We start from the raw sequence: 27,831 nt of genomic DNA, 5'->3' as shown, positions 1-27,831 counted from the left end.
TCGAGCAGATGCGCAAAACTACCGACCTATATCTCTGACGTCGATCTGTTGTAGAATTTTAGAACATGTTTTTTGCTCGAGAAACCCAGAATCTACTATGTAGGAATCAACATGGATTCCGGAAACAGTGATCGTGTGAGACCCAACTCGCTTTATTTGTTCATGAGACCCAGAAAATATTAGATACAGGCTCCCAGGAAGATGCTTTTTTTTTTGACTTCCTGAAGGCGTTCGATACAGTTCCGCACTGTCGCCTGATAAAGTAAGAGCCTACGGAATATCAGACCAGCTGTGTGGCTGGATTGAAGAGTTTTTACCAAACAGAACACAGCATGTTGTTATCAATGGAGAGACGTCTACAGACGTTAAGGTATTCTCTGGCGTGCCACAAGGGAGTGTTATGGGACCATTGCTTTTCACAATATATATAACTGACCTAGTAGATAGTGTCTGAAGTTCCATGCGGCTTTTCGTCGATGATGCTGTAGTATACAGAGAAGTTGCAGCATTAGAAAATTGCAGTGAAATGCAGGAAGATCTGCAGCGGATAGGCACTTGGTGCAGGGAGTGGCAACTGACCCTTAACATAGAAAAATGTAATGTATTGCGAATACATAGAAAGAAGGATCCTTTATTGTATGGTTATATGATAGCGGAACAAACACTGGTAGCAGTTTCTTCTGTAAAATATCTGGGAGTATGCGTGCGGAACGATTTGAAGTGGAATGATCATATAAAATTAATTGTTGGTAAGGCGGGTACCATGTTGAGATTCATTGGGAGAGTGCTTAGAAGATGTAGTCCATCAACAAAGGAGGTGGCTTACAAAACACTCGTTCGACCTATACTTGAGTATTGCTCATCAGTGTGGGATCCGTACCAGATCGGGTTGACGGAGGAGATAGAGAAGATCCAAAGAAGAGCGGCGCGTTTCGTCACAGGGTTATTTGGTAACCGTGATAGCGTTACGGAGATGTTTAATAAACTCAAGTGGCAGACTCTGCAAGAGAGGCGCTCTGCATCGTGGTGTAGCTTGCTCGCCAGGTTTCGAGAGGGTGCGTTTCTGGATGAGGTATCGAATATATTTCTTCCCCCTACTTATACCTCCCGAGGAGATCACGAATGTAAAATTAGAGAGATTAGAGCGCGCATGGAGGCTTTCAGACAGTTGTTCTTCCCGCGAACCATACGCGACTGGAACAGGAAAGGGAGGTAATGACAGTGGCACGTAAAGTGCCCTCCGCCACACACCGTTGGGTGGCTTGCGGAGTATAGATGTAGATGTATGCACCCTAGCATCAGACAACGACGTGAAAGAAAAGGTGGAATGAACTAGGAGGGCACACGTTGGAGACACTAGGTAAGGTGCTCTTCCCCAAATGGCTTACACTACGGAGGAGAAATTTAGTAATGGAGGTCGAACTGCAGAGGGGGACCAGGGAGTGCCAAACGGAGGTGATTACCCAAGAAAGCTAAATTGCAAAACCAACATAACCATGAGGATAGCAGGGGCCAACATAAGCAAGGATACCAAGAGAGGGAGAGGAGAGGGCGAGGGGGAAGGAGCAAGGAGGGGAAAGGAGGGAAAGGGGAAGGAAATGCAGCCCTGGAAAGAAGGAAGGCTGCAATAGCTCGGGGCCCCGTGCTCGCCACGCACGTATCCACAGAAGAGTTGTGGACCCACTGGGGCGTTGTGGAATATTGTTATGTACATATCTTAAAGATGTCACTAAACCCTGCAAATGCTGCTGCTTTAGAAGATGTACCACAGAAAATAGTAGTACTGTGCATGACTTATTTCGAATCCCACAACAAATTGCGGAAAGAAAAACAGAATTCTAAGCCCCATCCTACAAAAGAGAAAAATGATGGATTTTCTGTGAATTTTGGATGTCTTACAACTGCTGGTATGGAGATGCTCTAAAGCCACAATGGCAAGTGGGAGACGGAATCCCACTTGTTCTAACCAGAGGAAGCTGGTGTGCTTGCACTGGTCTCCGACCATTTGAAAAAAGATGACTTTCAGATGTAACAGAATCTTCCGTAACTGCCGTGCCCCCGTCTTGTTCGAACCTGTCTGTAGAGGTTCTTAAGTCACAAACAAAGATTGTCTTGACACATCTGCGTCAAGAAACTTCCTGTCAATGGAGCTTTCTGACTGGTTCTGAAGTGGTATACAGATCACGAAATACAGAAACTACCGTCATAATTACACTGCTCTGCTCGAAACCAGTCTCCAGCAAGGGTATTTCACCACCATACCATATCGATGCTTGAGAATTCGTATTCTGTACCATACAAAGGATGGTTACCCCTAGAGAGGTAAGCCTCAACATCCTTACATTTGTCCTATAGCCATCCCTAGCATTTGTAGACTTAGAGAAAGCTTTTGACAATGTTGACTGGAATACTCTCTTTCAAATTCTAAAGGTGGCAAGGGTAAAATACAGGGAGCGAAAGGCTATTTACAATTTGTGCAGAAACCAGATTGCAGTTATAAGAGTCGAGGGACATGAAAGGGAAGCAATGGTTGGGAAGGCAGTAAGACAGGGTTGTAGCCTCTCCCCGATGTTATTCAATCTGTATATTGAGCAAGCAGTAAAGGAAACAAAAGAAAAATTCGGAGTAGGTATTAAAATCCATGGAGAAGAAATAAAAACTTTGACGTTCGCCGATGACATTGTAATTCTCTCAGAGACGGCAAAGGACTTGGAAGAGCAGTGGAACGGAATGGATGGTGTCTTGAAGTGAGGGTATAAGATGAACATCAACAAAAGCAAAACGACGATAATGGAATGTAGTCGAATTAAGTCGGGTGATGTTGAGGGTAATAGATTAGGAAATGGGACACTTAAAGTAGTAAAGGAGTTTTGCTATTTGGGGAGCAAAATATCTGATGATGGTCGAAGTAGAGAGGATATAAAATGTAGACTGGCAATGGCAAGGAAAGCGTTTCTGAAGAAGAGAAATTTGTTAACATCGAGTATAGATTTAAGTGTCAGGAAGTCATTTCTGAAAGTATTTGTATGGAGTGTAGCCATGTATGGAAGTGAAACATGGACGGTAAATAGTTTGGATAAGAAGAGAATAGATGCTTTCGAAATGTGGTGCTACAGAAGAATGCTGAAGATTAGATGGGTAGTCACATAACTAATGAGGAGGTACTGAATAGGATTGGGGAGAAGGGGAGTTTGTGGCACAACTTGACCAGAAGAAGGAATCGGTTGGTAGGACATGTTCTGAGGCATCAAGGGATCACCAATTTAGTATTGGAGGGCAGCGTGGAGGGTAAAAATCATAGAGGGAGGTCAAGAGATGAATACACTAAGCAGATTCAGAAGGATGTAGGTTGCAGTAGGTACTGGGAGATGATGAAGCTTGCACAGGATGGATTAGCATGGAAAGCTGCATCAAACCAGTCTCAGGACTGAAGACCACAACAACAACAACAACAACAACAACAACAACCATACAAAGTCATCACTTCTGCATCCTGTATGTACCTATCGACCACTTGGCACCTGTATACTGAGAAGACAGATTGCAAAAAAACAGAGGCACATGCACCGTATACTGTCGCAGCACTAGATGTTTCCCGAGAGGTCGGTCGGCCATCCACCACAGCCAACAGTCACGAGTCAACTCCCCCCTGCAGCAAGGTGCGATTTGTGCTTTTACCGGGGGGGGGGGATGTCTTAGGGGGGGTCAGTAGAATTATATATGTTACTAGCTTGGACCGTGGCGTTACGCATGGTTAAACAGCTATTTATAAATAGATGTTAATGCCGAAACTCACCATTGACGCGAATGCACTATCACATAAGCCATCCCTTGTTATATCTTTAAGAGTACATTATAGGTAAAGCTAATGTACAAAATCATCTACATACAGGTACAGTTATACAAGGGAATTCAAAAAGTAGAGGCACATTTGTGAAAATGTTGTACTTATTCTGATGATAGAAAATTGAAACATATTAATAGTTAGACTTATTAAAAACTTTCAGTGTTCGGCTCCACAAATTTAAATTATATGTAAAGTTTTACTCCAGTGCGTGGGAAAAACATCTCAGGTTGGGATGCATAAACTAAAACCAGAGGAGGGGATGGTCTGATGCAGAGGGGGGGAAATCCCTCCCATCCCCCCTGCAAATCGCACACTGCCCTGCACTCGCTAGCCTGATGTGTGATCACAGTGCCCTCTGCTGACAGGTCACACTCTGAACTGCTGTACAAAGTTTAGAACGGCAGGGCTGGCTCCTCTGGCACAAAGGTGTCCGCTAATGGTGCTGTTTCCGATCTGGCCTGCTTGCTGCCGTGGTTTCTTCAACCAACTGCGATCATCTCCAGACTATGGAATTTTAAGATTTACTTTCTGAACACATACGATGAGAAATAGTGTATTACTTTACCAATTTCGAAACCGATATCAGCTGCAATATGCAATTTTTCACGCCCCCCCCCCCCAAAAAAAAAGGACTTATTTAGGAAACTTTTTTGCTGAAGTCATCGAGTAGCGTAAGAAAATTTCTGGAATGTCATTAATTTTCACGTAGTTTGCCGGAATATCATACCATATACGCGACTGTTCTTGGTGTCAACCACATGTCAGTACAATTCTGAAGGTAAAGAGCGGAAATTATATCTAAAGAAACCTGAAACAGAAGCGAAGCCATGTGAGACATGCTGCAGTCCAGTGAGTAACTAGAAAGTCATCTCGTCTGTGAAGATCTTTACGTGAATACTTGATAATAGGGGAAGGTTGTTCCACTCATATTTTTAACGGATACCAATGTCAGTGATACAACAGATTACATATAATCCTTGCACTTTATGAATTCAACTAAAGTTTTATACTTATAATCGTAAGTGCTTCTAATAAATAGAGAACCAGCAAACATCTCCTCCAGCTGTTTTTCACCATTACATGCACACCCAACAACCGATGTTCCCTCAACCAAATAAAGATGGGAAATACGTAGAATGGCGGTACAAGCAGTTAACAGCTCAATTTACATGGGGAGGAGTAACTGCCCAGCGCACACACTCGCCCATACTGAATCTTTTCAGATTTACACAGAGCACACACCAAACACACGCGACTATGAAGGTTACCCAGTAGGAACTGAATGGTAGTTCGCTATTCATCCACCTAGAGGGCGACACGGTTAGGTCAGCTGCATGTCGGCACCCCAGCCTGTCCAGTTCGGGTGGTTAAGTGATGGCTTCTGGTGTAATCCGTAAATTTCAATTCGTTTCAGTCATGGGCTATCTCTGTCACGCACCTGCACGTCAGGCAGAATCGTCCTAGAAAACAATCCATATACTTATCAGGGTAATTACAATTAAACATTACGATCGTATCGCCAATATGACATCAGACAATAAGCAAAGTATTAGAAATACCACCTCCTGACCACTGTGGCTTTAGAAATATCAGTATCTGCACTATTATCATGACTGCCATAATTTTCTCCGTAATATCCATCGCCCATATGGTTGTCGATTTGCTGAAACTGCAAGTCTACACGTCGTATCTATACCTACCTCCATACCAAGCAACACATCGTAACAAAAACTAGGTCATTTCACATTCCAAGACATATGTCATAAGCCTTGTGACCACACCCAATCTTACACACATCACCTACTAAGTATAATAGTTCTCAACTAACCAACTGCTGGTGACAAAACAATATTGAGTGAAAATCTGAAATGGACAGATATATATCATTTGGTTTTTTTTGGGAATGGTGCCAGTGTGTCTTAGGAAGAGATACATAATCGGTGGGTTGGTTGGTTTAAAAAAAGAGGAAGGAGACCAAACAGCGTGGTCATTGGACCCTTGTTCCTAATAAAACGATACCACAAGCGTGAGAATAGAATAGATGAGACATATAACATAAAACGGAAAGAAAGTAAAGACCACAAGAACGAAGGAAACTCAACAAACACTAAAAAGAACAAAAGAACAAGAAACAGAAAGATGCAAGAAGAGAGAGTTAAAGCAGATTACAGCGGCTGGCCCACCACAAAAATAAAAAGAAGCCAGGCACCCTAAAAGCACTAGGGTGGGGGACACAGGGGGACAAAGGACAGGCGCTGAAACTCAGATCGAATGATGAAAGCCACCCTCACGGCTGAAACTAAAGCCGTATCAGCCGATGAGGCGTTGTCCAGCAACCGAAGATGAAGTAGCACAGCAGCAAAAGAAGGACAGATAGGAAGAATATGAACCACTGTCAACCGGGCGCCGCACCAACACTGATATGGATCATCACTGCAAAGGAGGTAGCTGTGGGTAGCCGAGGGATGGCCAATGTGGAGCCGGCAGGTAACCATGGAATCCCTGCGAGAGGCCCTCATTGAGGACTTCCACTCTTTCCTGGTCCCCTTAATGGCTCTCAGTTTATTGTGCATGCTGATATTTTGCCATTCCGTCTCCCAAAGGTGAAAAACCTTGTGGCGTAGTAACCAACACGGGTGAGTTGCGGGGACGCCCATCTCCAGAAGTGGTTTCCATGTAGCCCGTTTGGCCAGCCTGTCGAAGTTAATTTCCCGGGATTACGATGTGACCAGGTGTCCAGAGAAATACAGCTGAACGACTGGACCATTCCAGGGCATAGATGGACTCCTGGATGAACGCTACCAAAGAATGACGAGGGTAGCCCTGGTTGATAGCTTGTAGGCTGCTCAAGGATTCAGTACATGAGAAGACTCCCCAGGACATGAACAGAGATGCTGAAGTGTACGAGAAATGGCCACCAGCTCTGCAGTAAATACACTACAGCCATCGGGTAAGAAATGCTGTTCAATATGGCCGCCGTGAACGTAGGCAAAGCCAACACGACCATCAGCCACGGAGTCATCAATATATAACACTTCAGAGCCCCAGAACACATTAAGAATCGAGAGGAGGTGACAGTGGAGAGCCACAGTGTTAATTAAGTCCTTAGGGCCATGTGAAAGGTCCATACAAAGCTGCAGACCAGGTGTACACCACGGAGGTGTACATGAGCAGACCACAAGTAGAGATGGTAAAGGGAAGAGAAGGGACTGCACGCAAACCGCAATCGTTAGCCATGACCTGGACCGCCGATGTGGGAGATGGACTGCCGTGGGTGGGAAAAGTCAGTAATTCGGATGCTCAGGGGAACTACAAATTTCTGCTGCGTAACTGGCGAGCAGTTGCGCACATCTGGTCTGCAGTGGAGGGACACGAGCCTCAACCAGTATGCTGGTCACTGGACTCTTCCTAAAAGCTCCTGTCGCTAATCGAACCCCACAGTGCTGCACAGGTTGAGTAAATGCAATGCTGAAGGCGCTGCCGAACCATGAACCACACTTCCATAGCCAATTCGGGACTGGACAAGGGCTCCATAGAGCCGCAGCAGCATAGAGCTATCTGCACCCCAATTGGTGCTGCTCAGGCAATGGAGCACACTGAGGTGCTACCAGCACTTCTGCTTCAGCTGACGAACAGGAGGAAGCAAAGTCAATCGAGCGTCTGAAGCCAGTCCTAGGAATCGCCCGCCTTGTGGATGGCTCCCTCTAGGCACCGCTCAGCAACAACAGTACTGGAGCAGCAGTACGAAATGCAGAAGTCTTCTGCCTACAGAGGTGAAACGGACGGCCTGACAGCTGCTGCTAGACCGTTAATGGCCACTAAAAATAGACGCTCAATACAGAGATCAATACAGACCGTTAATGGCCACTAAAAATAGACGCTCAATACAGAGCCCTGCGATATGGATGGAACTATGGGAGGCCCCAACTTTTACACAGAAAGTACAGAGCGACAGGAAGTTTGGTAAATTCGGGAGCAGGCCCTGGAGACCCCACACATAGAATGTGGCAAGGGTATGATGTCGCCGGGTTGTGTCTTATGCTTTACGTAAGTCAAAAAAGATTGAAACCAGGTGCTGGAGTCTGGAAAAGGCTGTTCAGATGGACAAGAGTATCAGTGGTAGAGCGACCCTGGCAGAAGCCGCCCTGACATGGAGCCAGCAGGCCATGTGACTCCAGGACCCAACGCAACCACAGACATACCATACGTTGCAGCAGCTTACAAAGAACTTTGGCGAGGCTGATGGGGCGATAGCGGGTTTTTACCGGGTTTGAGCACTGGAATGATTGTGCTCTCCCATCATTGCGATGGAAAGACGCCATCGCACCAAATCCGGTAGAAGATGAGTAGGAGATATCGCTTGTAGTCAGATGAGATGTTTTATCATCTGGCTGTGGATTCGATCTGGCCCAGGGGCTGTGCTGGGGCAATGTGCTAGGGCACTGAGGAGCTCCCACTCTGTAAATTGGGCGTTATAGGATTCACTGAGGCGTGTAGTAAATGAGAGGACGTTCCCTTCCAGTTGCGGTTTTAGAGTTCAGCCGGCCGGGGTGGCCGAGCAGTTCTAGTCGCTACAGTCTGGAACCGCACAACCACTACGGTCGCAGGTTCGAATCCTGCCACGGGCATGGGTGTGTGTGATGTCCTTAGGTTAGTTAGGTTTAAGTAGTTCTACATTCTAGGGGACTGATGACCTCAGAAGTTAAGTCCTATAGTGCTCAGAGCCATTTTTTAGAGTTTGAAACGCTAGGGGGGGGCGGCGGGGGGGGGTAATTTTCCGACACAGAGGCTCGAGCAAAGTGTCCGGCAATTGCATTTTCGTCGGTAGATAACACGCCATTTATGGTAACACCAGGGACACCTGTTGGGGCCTGCTACCCGAAAGACGTTTGATCTTTGCCTAGACTTGGGAAGGTGAAGTATGGCATCCAACGGTGGAGACTTCTCTCCCCCAACAATCCCGTTTCCATCATTTGTTAAGTTGGGGAAGGTGGGCACGGAGGCGTTTAAAGGCAGTGAGGTGCTCCAAGGAAAGGTGCCGCTTATGCTGTTGTTGAGCTCGCCGACGCTTCTTAATTGCTTCAGCGACTTCCGGCGACCAAGGGACTGCGTTACGACTCTGGCAACCTAAAGAGCGAGGGATCGTGTTTTCTGCTGCAGAAACACTTGTTGTTGCTGTTGTTACCTGCTCAACCGTCACATTAATGTTACCGTGTGGGAGGATTCAATGGTGACAGAGGTCAAATTTTCCCAGTCTGCCTTGTTTGAAGCCCATCTGGGCAGGCACGCACGGGTCTGACGCAGGGCCAGTGACAGGAAGATGGGGGTCACTATCACACAGGTCGTCATATTCTCTCCAGTGGATAGATGGGTGAAGTCCTAGGTTCCAAACTGATAAATCAATGACCGTGTAACTACAATGAGCCTCACTGATGTGGTGGCCCCAGTATTTATGAGGCAGAGGTCGAACTGAGAAAGTTTCGACATCTCTGCCTCAGCCAGTAAGTATGGTGCCATTAAAATCTCCCGAAAGTAGGAAAGGTAAAGGGAGTTAACCAGTGCAGCTAATATATCCAGGGGTACAGCACCATCTGGAGGAAGATATACATTGCAGACTTATTTCCTGCTTCGTCATTGTGACAGCCACAGCTTCAAGAGGGGTTTGAAGGGGCACAGTGTCACTACAGATTAAGTTTAGGACATAGACTCAAACTCCACCTGACATTATTACAGTCGTTATGGTTCTTTTAATATCCCCTATAGCCATGGTGGGCAGGAGTCCTCATTGCTGGGAACCAGCTTTCTTGGAGGGCAATGCAGACTGCAGGTGTAAAGCTCAACAGTTGCCATAGCTCAGCCAGGTGGTGGAAAAAAGCGCAGTCATTCCACTGGAGGATGACGTCATCATGAGAGTGGGAAGGCATGGAACATTCAATGAGGCAGTTCACACCTCAAGTCACATGCTGCCACCAATTTATTTGCCCGAGCAGTATATATCCATTGTGTATGAGGGTCTGGCGACATCTAGGTCCTCAGCGGACGAAAAAATCTCCACCCCACCCTCAGACGCAGAGCTTGTGGGTAGCGGTGGTGTGAGTGCCACCGCAATTTCTTTGGTCATAGGGGTTTTCTTTTTGGATTTCTCTCCCTGCTCCTTGAGTTTCTCTGGCTGGGTGGACCTCACTGGCTGAGTCTCAGGGACTGAGGATGATCGTGACACCCTATGACCAGCTGCTTTTGAGCTCTTCAGCCAATGGTGGGTGTCATCTTTCCCACTAGCAGAAACAAGGGAAGGGAGTGGCCCAAGGAACCCCTTCCTGGCGAGAGAAGCCAAAGAAGACTACTTACACTTCACTGGCTTGATAGTAGTGGGGGGGTGAGGTGCTCCTGAAGTAGGTGGTGCAGGAGAAACAGGTAGGAAAATGCCCCGACCATCAAACAAGCAGATGTAGTTTCAAGCTCTGAGGTTTTTTTGTTTTGGTTTTAGGGCGCATAACTGCCATGGTCATTAGCGCCTGGTCCGTGACTTAGGAAACAGTAAAAAACGAAGGTGGAAACCAGCAGCAATGCAAACGAAAGTCATAAAATTGGAGAAACTAAAAGCAGACGGAAGGCTTAAAAATCCACTACAGAAAGGGGTTGGTTGTCCCCAAAAAAAAGCTTCAAATGACTGACGTCATTTCACTGGCACTAATAAACTTGAGAACGCGGTCGGCTGAGCGCGTGTCACCTGCTAAAAATCAAAGATATATCAGGCGATAGCTGTAGACGGGCGCGTAACGGATTAAAAGAGGGGCACTCAATTAAAAGGTGTCTTACCGTCCACAGATGAGAGCAGTGGGGACAGAGTGGGGGAGGATCGCCGCTTAAAAGATGTCGATGGCTAAAAAGACAGTGCCCTATCCGGAGTCTAGTTAAAATTATCTCCTCCCGACGACGCGTTCGGGAGGAAGACGTCCAAGCACAAGGAAGAGCTTTCACGTCACGCAATTTATTATGGGAAAGTGTCGACCAATGCGCGTGCCATAAATCAACAACACGACGACATAAAACGCTCTGTAGATCGGCGAAGGGAATCGATTGGATAGTTGGCTGAAGAAGAGAGACTGCAGCCTTGGCTGCAATATCAGCCGCCTCATTTCCACAGATACCAACGTGTCCCGGGAGCCAGAGGAACGCCACCGAGACGCCCCCCAGGTGGAGCAAGCGCTGACAGTCCTGAATCCGGTGGACCAGAGATTGCACAGGATAAAGAGCTTGGAGACTGAGGAGAGAGCTGAGAGAATCTGAGCAGATTACGTACTGTATCCGCTGATGGCGGCGGATGTAGTGGACAGCCTGGAGAACAGTGTAAAGCTCCGCAGTATAAACCGAACACTGGTCGGGAAGCCGAAATTGATTTGGGGAGTCGCCAACAATATAGGCACTCCCTACAGCTAACGATGTTTTCGAGCCGTCGGTGTAAATAAATGTGGCGTCCGTCATTTGTGCACATAGAGCAGCAAATGCCCGATGATAAACAAGTGAAGGGGTACCATCATTGGGAAATCGACAAAGGTCACAGAGCAGGCTGATCCGGGAATGGAGCCAAGGTGGTGCTGTACCCCAAGATGTCAAGAAGGTTTTAGGAAAGCGGAAGGAAAGAGAATGGAGCAGTTGACAGAAGCGGACTACCGGTGGTAGTAGAGAGGAGGGGCGGCCTGCATACCCTACATCAAAGGAGGCGTCGAAAAAAATGTCATGGGCCACATTAGCAGGCATGGAAGACAGATGGCTAGCATAACGACTGAGAAGGACTGCTCGCCGATTGGACAGCGGAGGTTCAGCAGTCTCAGCATAAAGGCTTTCCACAGGGCTGGTGTAAAAAGCTCCAGACACTAAACATAATCCACGGTGGTGGATAGAGTCGAGACGCCGAAGAATAGACGGCCGAGCAGCGGAGTAGACTATGCTTCCATAATCCAATTTCGAGCGCACTAAGGCGCAATAGAGGCGGAGAAGGACCACTCGGTCCGCTCCCCAGGAGGTAGCATTCAGGACACTGAGGGTGTTAAGGGATCGCAGACAGCGAGCCAAAAGATAGGAAACGTGGGAGGACCAGCACAGATTTCTGTCAAACACAAGACCCAAGAATTTAGCGACGTCTGAAAACGGAAGGTTGGCAGGACCTAGATGTAAGGGGGACGGAAGAAACTCCTTAAGTCGCCAAAAATTAACACAAACGGTCTTACTGGGAGAAAAACGGAAGCCGGTTTCGATGCTCCAAGAGTTGAGGCGATCGAGACATCCTTGAAGACGTCGTTCAAAAAGGCTGGTCCGTTGAGAGCTGAAGTAGATCGCAAAATCGTCCACAAAGAGCGAGCCTGAGACGTCAGGAAGGAGACAATCCATAATTGCATTACGGCAATGGCAAACAGTACCACACTCAGCACGGAGCCCTGGGGGTACCCCGTTTTCTTGGGAGAAAGTACGGGAGAGAGTAGTGTTCACCCGCACCCTAAATGTGCGCTCTGCCATAAATTCGCGAAGAAAAAGGGGTAGCCGACCTCGAAAGCCCCAAGAGAACAGTGTGCGGAGGATGCCTGTCCTCCAACAGGTATCGTATGCTCTCTCCAAATCAAAAAATATTGCTACCGTTTGGCGTTTCCGGAGAAAATTTTTCATGATATAAGTGGAGAGAGCAACAAGATGGTCAACTGCAGAAAGATGCTTTCGGAATCCGCATTGGGCAGGTGTTAAAAGACTGCGGGATTCCAGCCACCAAGCTAAACGGTAATTCACCATACGCTCCAAAACCTTACAGACACTACTCGTGAGAGAAATGGGGCGATAGCTAGAGGGGAGATGTTTGTCCTTTCCAGTTTTCGGAACGGGAACGACAACAGCTTCCGCCATCGTCTGGGAAAGGTACTGTCGGTCCAAATTCGATCATAAAGGCGAAGGAGGTAACGCAGACTATGAGTTGATAAATGCAGCAACATTTGGACATGGATACCACCCGGTCCTGGGGCGGAGGAGCGAGAAGAAGAGAGTGCATGTTGGAGTTCCCGTACGGAGAAAACAGTATTGTAGCTTTCGCGATTTTGAGAGGAGAAAGTAAGATGCCGCACTTTCGCTGCACGTTTCTTCGAGAGAAACGCAGGGGGGTAATTTTAAGAGCTCGAAATCTCAGAAAGTGGTGACCCAATGAATTAGAAATTGCGACGGGGTCCACTAATGTGTCATGCGCGACAGTGAGCCCAGAGATCGGGGAGAAACTAGGCGTGCCAGATAACAGTCGAAGCCGACTCCAAACTTCCGAGGAGGGAGTGAAGGTGTTAAATGAGCTAATAAAGAATTTCCAGCTTGCCTTCTTGCTATCGCGGATGACGCGACGGCATCGCGCACGGAACTGCTTATAGCGGATGCAGTTGGCCAAAGTAGGATGGTGGTGGAAAATGCGAAGAGCACGTCGCCACTCACGTATTGCGTCACGGCATGCCTCGTTCCACCAAGGAACTGGGGGGGCGCCAAGGCAATTTGGAGGTGCGTGGTATTGAACGTTCCGCAGCTGTAAGAATAACGTCGGTAATATGTGTGACCTCATCGTCGACGCTGGGAAAGCGACGGTCATCGAATGTCGCTAGAAACTAAAAAAGTGTCCAATCAGCTTGGGCAAACATCCAGCGTCGCGGGCGCATATATGGCAGTTGAGCCTGCAGTCTAAGGACACATGGAAAGTGGTCACTCGAGTGTGTATCATCAAGGGCGAACCATTCGAAGCGCCGAGCTAGCGGAACTGTACCGACCGCAAGGTCTAAATGAGATAAATTTGTCGTGGAAGCAGACAAAAATGCGGGGACCCCAGTGTTGAGGCAAACTAGATCCACTTATTGGAAGACGTCTAGCAATAGTGAGCCACGTGGACAAAGATGTAGAGATCCCCAAAGCGGGTGGTGGGCATTGAAGTCACCAACCAGCAAATAGGGGGGTGGAAGCTGACCAAGAAGATGAAGGAGATCAGCTCGTGCCATTGGTGTGGACGATGGAATGTATACAGTACAAAGAGAGAACGTGTATCCGGAAAGGGAAAAACAGACGGTGACAGCTTGGAAGGAAGTGTTTAAATGGATTGGGTAATAATGGAGAGTTTCATGGAGAAGAATCATGAGTCCTCCATGTGCTGGAGTGCCTTCAACAGAGAGGAGATCATATCAGACAGACTGAAAAAGAGGGAGAACAAAGCGGTCATGGGGACGCAGCTTTGTTTCCTGAAGACAGAAGATGACCGGCGAGTAGGATCACAGGAGGATCGACAATTCATCCCGATTGGCTCGAATACCGCGGATATTCCAGTGGATAATGGACATAGGGTAAACAGAAAATGGAGGAATGTGACCAAGGTCGCTGTCAACTCAACGACTGCTCAGAGCTTGCGACCGACAACATGGAATGGCATTCAGCCGAAAGCAGAAGATCCTGATTCATAGGTTGGTCAGGAGCAGCTCCTGCCACCAGCGATCGGCCGGTTGATCGGCCGCCAGCAGTGCGCCTCGGCGACACAGAAGATGGCCGATGGCGATTTCCGCCAGGTGGTGCTGTAGATGGGACACGCCTTGGCGGAGAAGGAGAGGAACTGGGTTTCTTTGTAGCCTTCTTGGAAGTATGATGTTTAGATGAAGGAGGAACTGATGGTTGGGAAGTTGCCATACATAAAAACTCTTCCCGAGTATGCTCTTGTTTCGAAGTATTGGTGTGACTTTTGGGCTCGAGATTTAGCAGAACCCGACGAAGGATGAGCCAGAGAGTGGGCAGGCGCAAGTGGTGAAGATGAACGGGCGATCTTTGCGCTGCCCGATCTGAAGACTGTGGCACTAAAGCTGAGATCACAGGTCTGCGTGGCCGCCTCCTTTGTTGGCCGAGGAGAGGCAAGGACAGTGCTGCATTTACCTGTCTGAAGCACAGTGGGCTTTCGACTGGCGAATAATTTTTGAGCAGCAAAGGTCGACACCTATTCCTTCACTCTGATTTCCTGAATGAGCTTTTAGTCTTTAAAAATGGGGCAATCTCTAGAGGAAGCAGTTTTTTTTTTTTTTTTTTTGTGGTTTTAGGGTGCACAACTTCAATGGTCATTAGCGCCCTGACTACTCTAAGAATGCACCGCGAGGCACAAGTTGACCACAACAACTAAAAGGGAAAACACGATAAAAGACAGACTGACAGGCACAGGAGTAAAAAACAGCATCATCAAATGTCCTTAGCGACGTTTGTCAAATTGATAAAACGAAGAACACGAGTAGCTGCTCGTGGGTCATCCGCTAAAATGGCATCGAAAGTATTTGGCAGGTTAAGATCGAGGCGCAGTGTGTTAAGATCTGGACAGGACATTAAAATGTGTCTAACTGTCAGCAAGTGCCCACATGGGAAGAACGGCGCCGGCGCAGCCGTCAGCATATGGCGATGGCTGAACCGGCAGTGTCCAATTCTTAACCGGGCTAAAACGACCTCCTCCCGCCGAGAAGGGCGTGAGGAGGACGTCCAAGCCACGGGAAGAGGTTTTAAGGCCCGAAGCTTGTTGTCGGTAAGTGCAGCCCAATCGGCATGCCACAGCGATAAGATGCACCGACAAATGACCCTGCTAAAATCGGACGAAGGGACACAACAAGAAGCTGTCCGAGGCTGGAGGACCGCAGCCTTGGCCGCGGCATCTGCAGCTTCGTTCCCAGGGATACCGACATGGCCCGGAACCCACATAAAGCTAACTGGAGAACCGACGTCCACCAGCTGCTGAAGAGAGCGTTGGATCCGGTGTACGAAAGGGTGAACCGGGTACGGATCACTGAGGCTCTGGATGGCGCTCAGGGAATCTGAGCAGATGACATAAGCAGAATGTCGGTGGCGGCAGATGTAAAGAACAGCCTGGTAGAGGGCAAAGAGCTCAGCTGTGAAGACCGAACAATGGCCATGGAGCCGGTATTTGAAACTTTGTGCCTCGACAATAAAGGAACACCCGACCCCGTCATTGGTCTTAGAGCCATCTGTATAAATGAAAGTCATGTTGATGAACTTCGAACGAAGTTCCAAAAAACGGGAGTGGTAGACCGAACCGGGGGTGACCTCTTTTGGGAGCGAGCTGAGGTCAAGGTGAACGCGGACCTGAGCCTGGAGCCAAGGTGGCGTGCGGCTCTCGCCCACTCGAAAGGTTGCAGGGAGTGAAAAATTAAGGTGTTGAAGGAGGCGACGAAAGCGAACTCCAGGGGGTAGCAGGGCAGAGACATACAACCCGTATTGACGGTCAAGAGAGTCGTCAAAAAAGGAACGATAAGACGGATGGTCGGGCATTGACAGTAGCCGACAGGCATACCGACAAAGCAGTATATCGCGCCGGTAGGTGAGTGGCAATTCGCCAGCGTCAGCATGAAGACTCTCTACGGGACTAGTATAAAACGCTCCGATCGCAAGTCGTAAACCCTGATGTTGTATGGAGTTGAGGCGGCGTAAGATGGATGGCCGTGCAGAGGAGTATACGCAGCTCCCATAATCCAGCTTGGAGCGGACGATCGACCGATATAGACGAAGCAGGATGGTCCGATCCGCTCCCCACGACATACCACTGAACGCGGAGGACATTTAAAGAACGGGTACAACGGGCAGCCAAATATGACATGTGGAGACCAGCTAAGTTTCCTGTCAAATGTAAGACCTAAAAATTTTGTTGTCTCCACGATTGGGAGGGCAATGGGACCGAGTCGTAAGGACGGTGGGAGAAACTCTTTGTAGCGCCAGAAGTTAATACAGACCGTCTTCTCGGCAGAAAAACGGAAGCCATTGGCGACACTCCAGGAGTAAAGACGGTCAAGAGAACGCTGAAGACAGCGCTCCAGGACACGTGTACACTGCGCTCTGCAATAGATGGTAAAATCGTCCACAAAAAGGGAGCCTAATGCATCAGCTGGGAGGCAATCCATTATTGGATTGATCGCGATGGCGAAGAGAGCGACGCTCAAAACTGAGCCCTGTGGCACCCCATTCTCCTGGCGAAAGGTGTCGGACAGGACAGAACCCACACGTACCCTGAATTGTCGATCCATTAAAAAGGAACGAATAAAAAGAGGGAGGCGACCGCGAAGGCCCCATGTATGCATGGTGCGGAGAATGCCCGCCCTCCAACAGGTGTCGTAAGCCTTCTCCAAATCAAAGAACACAGCCGCGGTCGGGCGCTTCCGCAAGAAGTTATTCATAATGAAGGTCGACAAGGTAACCAGATGGTCAACAGCAGAGCGGCACCTACGAAATCCACATTGTACATTGGTAAGTAGGCGTCGAGACTCGAGCAGCCAAACCAATCGAGAGTTAACCATTCGCTCCATCACTTTACAGACACGGCTGGTAAGCGAGATGGGTCGATAACTGGAAGGCAAGTGCTTGTCCTGCCCTGGCTTAGGAATCGGGACAACAATAGACTCGCGCCAGCATGCGGGAACATGTCCCTCAATCCAGATGCGATTGTATGTACGAAGAAGAAAACCTTTACCCGCAGGAGAAAGGTTCTTCAGCATCTGAATATGTATAGAATCTGGCCCTGGAGCGGAGGACCGAGATCGGCCAAGTGCGTTTTCGAGTTCCCACATGGTGAATGGGGCATTATAACTTTCACAATTCGAGGAGCGGAAGTTAGGTGGCCTAGCCTCCTCTGCCTGTTTGCGGGGGAGGAAGGCAGGGTGGTAATGAGCGGAGCTCGAAACCTCTGCGAAAAAGCGGCCGAAGGCATTGGAGACAGCCTCAGGGGCCACAAGGACGTCATTCGCGACCTTCAAGCCAGAAACTGGTGAGTGGACCTTAGTGCCAGATAGCCGGCGCAGGCTACCCCAGACAACAGAAGAAGGAGTAAAACTGTTGAAGGTGCTTGTGAAAGCAGCCCAGCTGGCTTTCTTGCTTTCTTTGATAATACGACGACACTGAGCACGTAATCGTTTATAATTGATACAATTCGCCACTGTAGGGTGGCGTTTAAAGGTGCGTAAAGCACGTCAACGAGCACGTAAAGCATCTCTACATGCTGCGGTCCACCGGGGGACCGGTACGCGACGTGGAGAAGGAGGGTGAGGGATGGAATTTTCAGCAAGCAGCGAGAATGACTTCCGTGAGGTGTGCGACCTGACGGTCGCAGCTTGTAAAGGTTTGATCCTGAAAGGTCGCCCTGGAAGAGAAGAGCCCCCAGTCTGCCTTGGAGATGGTCCAATTAGAGAAGCACGGAGAGGGGGTATGCTGCAGGAGATGGATAACACACGGGAAGTGGTCGCTCGAATATGTATCAGAAAGTGCATACCACTCCAACCGGCGTGCAAGTTGGGGAGTACATATAGAGAGGTCTAGATGGGAATAGGTGTGAGATGTGTCAGAAAGAAAAGTAGGGGCGCCAGTATTGAGGCAGACAAGATCGAGCTGGTTGAAAAGGTCTGCTAACAAGGAGCCCCTTGGGCAGGATGCTGGAGAGCCCCAAAGGGGATGGTGGGCATTGAAGTCTCCAGTTAACAAAAATGGTGCAGGTAGCTGAGCAATAAGTTGCATCACGTCTGCCCTGGTAACGGCAGATGACGATGGAGTGTAAACGGTACAAAAGGAAAACGTAAAAGTGGGGAGAGTAATGCGGATGGCAACTGCCTGCAGGCCGGTGTGCAACGTGATGGGATCGTAGTAAATATCATCCCGGACCAGCAACATAACCCCTCCGTGAGCTGGGATACCTACCACAGGGGGTAGGTCAAAACGCACAGAGGTGTAGTGTGCCAAGGCAATTTGATCGCATGGGCGTAGCTTCGTTTCCTGGAGGGCTACGACGAGCGGACGGTGCAAGCGGAGCAGCAACTTCAAGTCCTCTCGGTTGGAGCGAATGCTGCGAATATTCCAGTGAATAAGTGCCATCGTAAGAAAAGGAAGATGAGAGAAGTGGTCACTTCGAAGGCCGCTGAGGGCCTGGCTTCGAGCGAGCACTGCCGCCGCTATCAGTAGGCGGACAGTCATCGGCCATCTCGTGAGGATGGCCGGGAGGGGGAGCTTCCTCCGCCGGTGAACGGCCAGATGTACGGCTACCAGCGGTGCGGCCAGGCGAAACGGATGACGGCCCGGGGCGGCAACCGCTGGGTGGCGCAGGAGAAGAAATGCGCCGTGGCGGAGAAGGAGAACTGTGCTTCCTATGCGCCTTTTTGGAAGGACGTTTAGTGGAAGTACCGGTCGAAGGCTGGGAGGTCGAGGTACGGAGGAAGTCTGCACGGGATGGTTCCTTCTTGAAGGCCCGTGCATCTGACTTCGATGTCTTCGTCTTAGCAGAAGCTGAGGAAGGTGCTGGTGTCTGTGGGGTGATGGGAGGAAGAGGAGACGTCGACCGCGCGATCTTAGCACTGGCCGAACGGACGACCGTGGTGCTGAAGGTCAGATCGCATGTCTGGGTTGCTACCTCCCGGGTAGTCCGAGGAGAGGCGAGGACAGTACTGTATTTCCTCGCTGGGAGCAGCGTGGGCTTCCTACTAGTCAATAGCTTGCGAGCAGCCGAGGTGGACACTTTTTCTTTGACCCGAATTTCTTGGATGCAGCGTTCTTCCTTATAGACAGGACAGTCGCGGAAGGATGCGGCATGGTCACCCTGACAGTTCACACAACGAGGAGACGGAGGTGGACAGTCACCCTCATGGGCATCCCTGCCACAAGTGACACATTTAGCCGCATTGGAACAAGACTGTCGAGTGTGATTGTAACGCTGACACTGGTAGCAGCGCGTAGGTGTCGGGACATAGGGGCGAACAGAAATAACCTCGTAGCCCGCCTTGATGCGCGATGGCAGCTTAACACTATCGAAGGTCAGGAAAGTGTCCGGGTCGGTACAAGGTCATTGTTGACCTTTTTCATGACCCTATGGACAGCCGTCACGCCCTGCTCAGCGAGGAAAGATTGAAGCTCCTCGTCAGTCAATCCATCGAGGGAGCTAGTATAGACTACACCACGAGACGAATTCAAAGTTCAGTGGGCCTCCACTCGGACAGGGAACGTGTACAGGAGGGTGGCCCGAAGTAGTTTTTGTGCCTGAAAGGCACTCTCAGTTTCTAGTAATAAGGTGCCGTTACGCAACCTGGTACAAGATTTGACAGATCCAGCTATGGCATCTACGCCCTTCTGAATAACGAAAGGGTTGACAGAGGAAAACTACGAGGAACTGTGGGGCAGGCGGTAGTACTTTTGTCACTGTTGGCTGGTCACGTTTCCGTTTTTGGGTCGAAGTCGAGAGAGATGGAGTAGAATCCATTGCAGAGGAATCCCCCATGATTGCCAGCGTCTCCGATGGCGCTCCTTCCTTGTGGGGACCCTCTCAGAGGGCACTCCCGCCTTAGGTGAATGTTTACACCTCAGGTCTCACCTCCCGAGAAACAGACGGAGGGACCAATCGGCATGGTCAGAAGGTATCAGCTCAGGCAATCACCCCTCCCCGGGCCTGGCCTTTACCAGGGGGTACGCGCGTGCCTTACATGTCTACCCAGCGCGGGGACTTACACGTTACCCCGTCACCGGCTACGCGTGCGAACGCGTGGGTCGGCCTTCAGGCACGCACAGGGAGGAAGGAAGAAGAGGAAAAAGAAGAGAGAGGGAGAAAGAGGACAGACTGTCTCAAACGCCGAGGCGGAGGCCAGAGAAGGCAAGGAGAAAAAGGCAAGGAGAAAAAGGCTAGGAGAAAAAGGCAAGGAGAAAAAGGCAAGGAGAAAAAGGCAAGGAGAAAAAGGCAAGGAGAAAAAGGCAAGGAGAAAAAGGCAAGGAGAAAAAGGCAAGGAGAAAAAGGCAAGGAGAAAAAGGCAAGGAGAAAAAGGCAAGGAGAAAAAGGCAAGGAGAAAAAGGCAAGGAGAAAAAGGCAAGGAGAAAAAGGCAAGGAGAAAAAGGCAAGGAGAAAAAGGCAAGGAGAAAAAGGCAAGGAGAAAAAGGCAAGGAGAAAAAGGCAAGGAGAAGAAGGCAAGGAGAAGAAGGCAAGGAGAAGAAGGCAAGGAGAAGAAGGCAAGGAGAAGAAGGCAAGGAGAAGAAGGCAAGGAGAAGAAGGCAAGGAGAAGAAGGCAAGGAGAAGAAGGCAAGGAGAAGAAGGCAAGGAGAAGAAGGCAAGGAGAAGAAGGCAAGGAGAAGAAGGCAAGGAGAAAAAGGCAAGGAGAAAAAGGCAAGGAGAAAAAGGCAAGGAGAAAAAGGCAAGGAGAAGAAGGCAAGGAGAAGAAGGCAAGGAGAAGAAGGCAAGGAGAAGAAGGCAAGGAGAAGAAGGCAAGGAGAAGAAGGCAAGGAGAAGAAGGCAAGGAGAAGAAGGCAAGGAGAAGAAGGCAAGGAGAAGAAGGCAAGGAGAAGAAGGCAAGGAGAAGAAGGCAAGGAGAAGAAGGCAAGGAGAAGAAGGCAAGGAGAAGAAGGCAAGGAGAAGAAGGCAAGGAGAAGAAGGCAAGGAGAAAAAGGCAAGGAGAAGAAGGCAAGGAGAAAAAGGCAAGGAGAAGAAGGCAAGGAGAAAAAGGCAAGGAGAAAAAGGCAAGGAGAAAAAGGCAAGGAGAAAAAGGCAAGGAGAAGAAGGCAAGGAGAAAAAGGCAAGGAGAAAAAGGCAAGGAGAAAAAGGCAAGGAGAAGAAGGCAAGGAGAAGAAGGCAAGGAGAAAAAGGCAAGGAGAAAAAGGCAAGGAGAAGAAGGCAAGGAGAAAAAGGCAATGAGAAGGCAAGGAGAAAAAGGCAATGAGAAGGCAAGGAGAAAAAGGCAATGAGAAGGCAAGGAGAAAAAGGCAATGAGAAGGCAAGGAGAAAAAGGCAATGAGAAGGCAAGGAGAAAAAGGCAATGAGAAGGCAAGGAGAAAAAGGCAATGAGAAGGCAAGGAGAAAAAGGCAATGAGAAGGCAAGGAGAAAAAGGCAATGAGAAGGCAAGGAGAAAAAGGCAATGAGAAGGCAAGGAGAAAAAGGCAATGAGAAGGCAAGGAGAAAAAGGCAATGAGAAGGCAAGGAGAAAAAGGCAATGAGAAGGCAAGGAGAAAAAGGCAATGAGAAGGCAAGGAGAAAAAGGCAATGAGAAGGCAAGGAGAAAAAGGCAATGAGAAGGCAAGGAGAAAAAGGCAATGAGAAGGCAAGGAGAAAAAGGCAATGAGAAGGCAAGGAGAAAAGGGCAATGAGAAGGCAAGGAGAAAAGGGCAATGAGAAGGCAAGGAGAAAAAGGCAATGAGAAGGCAAGGAGAAAAAGGCAATGAGAAGGCAAGGAGAAAAAGGCAATGAGAAGGCAAGGAGAAAAAGGCAATGAGAAGGCAAGGAGAAAAAGGCAATGAGAAGGCAAGGAGAAAAAGGCAATGAGAAGGCAAGGAGAAAAAGGGAATGAGAAGGCAAGGAGAAAAAGGGAATGAGAAGGCAAGGAGAAAAAGGGAATGAGAAGGCAAGGAGAAAAAGGGAATGAGAAGGCAAGGAGAAAAAGGGAATGAGAAGGCAAGGAGAAAAAGGGAATGAGAAGGCAAGGAGAAAAAGGGAATGAGAAGGCAAGGAGAAAAAGGGAATGAGAAGGCAAGGAGAAAAAGGGAATGAGAAGGCAAGGAGAAAAAGGGAATGAGAAGGCAAGGAGAAAAAGGGAATGAGAAGGCAAGGAGAAAAAGGGAATGAGAAGGCAAGGAGAAAAAGGGAATGAGAAGGCAAGGAGAAGTCAAGGGAAAGAGTAAGGAGACAGTGAGGTGGAGAAGAGCAAAGAAAGGAACCAAAAAAAGGAAGGAAGAAACGAGAAGTGAAAAACGAAAAGGACCACGATTATAGGTCGTGGAACCGTCCGTCTCCGGACGCAGGCACTAACTACCCCCGTGAGGGGGATGGACTCCTTTTAGTCGCCTCTTACGACAGGCAGGAATACCGCGGGCCTATTCTAATCCCCGGACCCGCAGGGGGGGAGGAAGCAGTGTGGTCACCCATATAGTTGATGCAACGAGGGGATGGAGGTGGACAAGCACCCTCATGGGCATCCTTACCACACACAACACATTTGGCCGGATTGGAACAGGACTGGCTGGTATGATTGAACCACTGACACCAATAGCAACGCGTAGGGTTTGGGATGCGAGGGTGAACGGAAATTATCTCATTGCCCACTTTTATGTTCGATGGGAGTTGAACTCTGTCAAATGTCAAGAAGACAGTACAGGTTGGAATGATGTTCGTGTCAACCCTTTTCACGACTCTGAACAGCTGTGTCGCCCTGGTCAGACAGGTAATTTTGAATTTCCTCATCGCACAGTCCGTCGAGGGAGCGTGTATAAACGACTCCACGCGAGGAATTTAAAGTACGGTGCGGTTCCACCCGGACAGGGAAGGTGTGCAGTAGTGAGGTACGCAGCAATTTTTGTGCCTGGAGGGCACTGACGTTCTAACAACAGGGTGCCATTCCGTAATCGGGAACAAGACTCTACAGGACCTGCAATTGCGTCGACACCTTTCTGAATAATGAAAGGGTTGACCGTGGAGAAGTCGTGACCTTCGTCAGACCGAGAAACACCAAGGAACTGTGGCAACGATGGAAGAACTGTCTGTGGCTGACACTCAGTGAACTTACGCTTGTGAGCAGACATAGTTGAAGGTGAGGAAACCATTGCGGAAGAATCCCCCATGATTACCGGCGTCTCCGATGGCGCGCTCCTCCCTTGTGGGGGCCCTCTCTGAGGGCACTCCCGCCTTAGGTGATTGTTCACACCTCAGGTCACACCTCCCGACAAACGGACGGAAGGACCAATCGGCACTTTCGGAAGGTATCAGCTCGGGTAATCACCCCTCCCTGGGCCTGGCCGTTACCAGGGTGTACGTACGTGTCCTACCTGTCTACCCGGGGCGGGGAATTACGCGTTACCCGGTCACCGGCTACGCATGGAAGTGCGTGGGTCGGCCTTCAGACACGCACAGGGAGGAAAAAAGAGAAAGGGAAAGGAAAGAAGAGGGGTCTCAAACCCCGCAGCGGAGAAAAGTGCAAAGAGAAGAGGGAAGGAAGAGGGAAGGAAAAGAGAAGGACAGAGGAAGGACGAGGACTTGCAAGTGTAGAAAGCAAGGAATTTGTAACAGTTTCGAGCGTCCGTCTCCGGACATAGGCACAAACCATACTCCCAGAGGGGGAGAAGGGGAAGGAAAGAGCCAGAGGTGAGGGGGGGGGGCGAAGATGGGGGACAGGGAAGGATGCGGAAAGGGAGGGTATGCAGCCCGGAAAGGAAGGAGGGCGACATTAGCTCAGGGTCCCGTGCTCGCTACGCACGTATCCACGAAAGAGTTGTGGACCCCCTGGGGGAAAGCTCTGAGGTGACTGGGGTTGGCAGAGGTGATGGTGCCAGAACTGTAGTAGTGGCGGCGTAAGACGATGTCATACGTACATGATGCAGGTGTTCTAATTTTCTCTTAGCCTCAGTGTTGGTCAGTTGGTTCATGGTTCTGGAGAAACCTGCAGTCTGTCGAGCAAGGCTCTCCGCAGTTGACACATACGGGAGCCAGAGCACATTTAGTATTGGAAGGTGATGGGCATCCACAATCTCGACATGCGACGCTGGAAGTACACCAGGAAGTCGTATGGCCGAACTTCCAGCACAAAGCACAGCATCGGGGGAGGGATATAGGGATTTACATCACAGCGGTAGACCATCACCTTGTCCTTCTTGGGCAATTTATCACCCTCGAAGGCCAAGATGACGGCACTGGTGGCTACCTGATTATCCCTCTGACCGCGGTAGATATGCCGGACGAAATGAACACCTCTACACACTAAATTATCGTGCAACTGATCGTCAGGCTGCAAAAGACGGTCTCTGTGAAATATGATACCCTGGACCATATTCAAGCTCTTATGGGGCGTGATGGTTACAGAAACGTCTCCCAGCTTGTCACAAGCGAATAACGTCCGTGACTAAGCAGAGGATTCTGTTTTGATCAAGACTGAGCCAGATCTCATTTTGGACAAGGCTTTACCTCCCCGAACTTGTCCTTAATGCTCAACTAAAAACTGAGGATTCATTGTTGTGAAAGATTCTCCATCAGCATTTGAACATACAAGGTAATGGGGCAAATAAGATCCACTGCCATCCTTAGCCTGATATTACTTGCATGGTGTGGCCAGGGTAGGGAACGATTTTGGTTCACACTTCCGTGATCTGAATTGAGCTTGTGAATGCTGAGAGACTGCTGGTGTTTCACCACCAGTAAGAGATGGACTACGCTTCAGTCATCCACCCTGACACACACACACACACACACACACACACACACACACACACACACACACACACACACACACACACACACACACACACACACACACACACACACACACACACACACACACACACACACACACACACACAAACCAGGGGCCCTTCCATGGACGCCAGCTAGTCACAGCAAAGGCCACCTGGTAGGATGACCATTGAAGGGAGTCCCGATGTCCCAGGGGGTGGGCATCTACCTCTTGGCATATGCGCGGTGTTTACGGCACAGGTATCAACAGAGCAATCACTGTGTGGTCAGGGGGCTACAACCAGCAAGGTACATGGCGGCCCCACCACAACGGACTGGCTACTGTACAAAGAAGTCCATTTTTCATAGTCGACACAAAAAGCGACACTGCACAGTGCATGGTGGAAAACGCACCCAGGAAGGTGCAAATGATTAGCTTTTCAGAGCATTGACACAAGGTTGGCGCCTGTGGTGACACCTACAACGTGCTGACATGAGTGAAGTTTCCAACCGATTTCTCTTACACAAACAGCAATTGACCGGCGTTGCCTGGTGAAACGTTGTGATGCCTCGTGTAAGGCGGAGAAATGCGTACCATCACGTTTCCGACTTTGATAAAAGTCGGATTGTAGTCTATCGCGATTGCGGTTTATCGTGACGCGCCATTGCTGCTCGCGTTGGTCGAGATCCATTGACTGTTAGCAGAATATGGAATCGGTGGGTTCATGAGAGTAATACGGAACGCCGTGCTGGATCTCAATGGCCTCGTATCACTAGCAGTCGAGATGACAGGCACCTTATACGCATGGCTGTAAAGGATGGTGCAGCCACATCTCGATCCCTGAGTCAACAGATGGGGACGTTTGCAAGACAACAACCATCTGCACGAACAGTTCGACGACGTTTGCAGCAGCATGGACTATCAGCTCGGAGACCATGCCTGCCGTTACCCTTGAGGCTGCATCACAGACAGGAGCGCCTGCGATGGTGTATTCGACGAGCCTAGGCGCACGAATGGCAACACGTTATTTTTTCGGATGAACCCAGGTTCTGTTTACAGCATCGAGATGGTCGCATCCGTGTTTGGCGACATTGCAGTGAACGCACATTGGAAGCGTGTATTCGTCATCGCCATACTGGCGTATCACCCGGCGTGATGGTATGGGGTGCCATTGGTTACACGTCTCTGTCACCTCTTGTTCGCACTGACGGCACTTTGAACAGTTGACGTTACATTTCAGATGTGTTACGACCCGTGGCTCTACCCTTCATTCGATCCCTGCGAAACCCTACATTTCAGTAGGATAATGCACGACCGCATGTTTTAGGTCCTGTACGAGCCCTTCTGGATACAGAAAATGTTCGACTGCTGCTCTGGTGAGCACATTCTCCAGATCTCTCACCAAGCTCTGACTAAATGCCCAGGCGTATCAAGGTCGTTATTGCGGCCAAAGGTGGTTGTTCTGGATACTGATTTCTCAGGATCTATGCACCCAAAATGCGTGAAAATGTAATCTCATGTCAGTTCTAGTATAATATATTTGTCCAATGAATACCGATTTATCATCTGCACTACTTCTTGCTGTAGCAATTTTAATGGACAGTAGTGTAGTTTGCGAACAAATAATTCGCTTTTTTTGGAAAGCATTGCTAGTAGTGAAGATATTACCATACGCCCACAGCGCAACGAGGTGTAGGACGATGAGGTTCTACGGAGGTATATAAAGCGTGTAACACATGGTGACAAATGTAACGGCTGCAGTGTTTGTGAGGGTACACTAACGTTAGCGTCTGAAGCAGGCTTACTACTTCTTTATGTAAAGTGACGGAACTGCAAAAGTTCGAACAATCAGGATCCTAACTGGACAGTACGAAAATAAAAACGGTTTCTAGTAAAGTAAAATGTGTGTGGTCCCATTCACTAGAAAAAAATCTATTTTAGCGTAACGTGTGAACAGCGCTTGCAAATGTAAATGCATCTGAACAGTAACAAAAAAAAATTTGTTTGTGATCACTATGGGGACGTTTTGTAATTGTGATTTTGTTTCCTTATGAGAGCCGAATTTTCTTACGAATTAAAACGTTCGTTCAGGCTAGATTTGAACCAGCGATCCAAGGACACCACCTTGTGATATTCGACGGTCTACCGCCCTAGCAAGTAAGATACCGAATACTCGAGATGTAGGTGGGTAAAACGATAATTTTCGCTAGAAGTTTAATTTCGTTGAATGTCGCCATCCTTCGTTCTAACAGAGGAAGAGCTTATCTCCAAGGCAAGTTAATGCTGACTTCACGCTTCTACACATTTTAAGTGAGTTAGTAAACCCTCAGAAACATTTCAGGAGTTTCCATAAATATATTTGTACAGTATGGTACTATACACCATTTGAAATCTATTTTCCAAATGAAAACCTCTGAATTAACATGACGGCCGCCGGTGCCTCGAGCTAGCCAGTGACGTCAGGGGCGTCACGTGACTCGAATGGAGCGTTTTAGGGGGTTTTCGAAGTATTTGAATTCCACTTCCGTTATTATAAATACTGAAATTCGAGAGGAAAGTAAGCATGGTGGGAGCGTAAAAAAAACAAGCATTTAACGCAGTTTCCAGGAAAAGGTCAAATATCGTATTCCTATGACATTCACTAACAACGATACTACTAGCAATCTTACAAACACATCGACACTGAAGCGCGTGCCCGCCTTTGCAAATACTGGCAACCTGACACGTTTCGTATATCAGTCGACACGGGTTGCCGACTTCCAAGGTTTCTG

At 48.9% G+C, this 27,831-nt stretch overlaps 1 protein-coding gene across 1 annotated transcript in view; it reads left to right on the top strand.

Moving 5' to 3' along the window:
- Positions 1-4,683: 4,683 nt before the first annotated feature.
- LOC124605878 (vicilin-like seed storage protein At2g18540) overlaps positions 4,684-27,831 on the top strand; it is a 79,071-nt gene continuing 55,923 nt past the window's right edge. Inside the window, exons 1-2 of the mRNA XM_047137826.1 lie at positions 4,684-4,696; positions 20,564-21,451. Of these exons, the coding sequence (XP_046993782.1) occupies positions 4,684-4,696; positions 20,564-21,451 (901 nt within the window). The remainder of the gene's footprint in view (positions 4,697-20,563; positions 21,452-27,831) is intronic.

Source organism: Schistocerca americana, chromosome 3 (assembly GCF_021461395.2).
Source record: "Schistocerca americana isolate TAMUIC-IGC-003095 chromosome 3, iqSchAmer2.1, whole genome shotgun sequence".
NCBI classification, from domain to species: Eukaryota; Metazoa; Arthropoda; class Insecta; order Orthoptera; family Acrididae; genus Schistocerca; species Schistocerca americana.
Note: the sequence above shows the minus strand (reverse complement) of the source record. Positions and strands in the feature narration are given on the sequence as shown.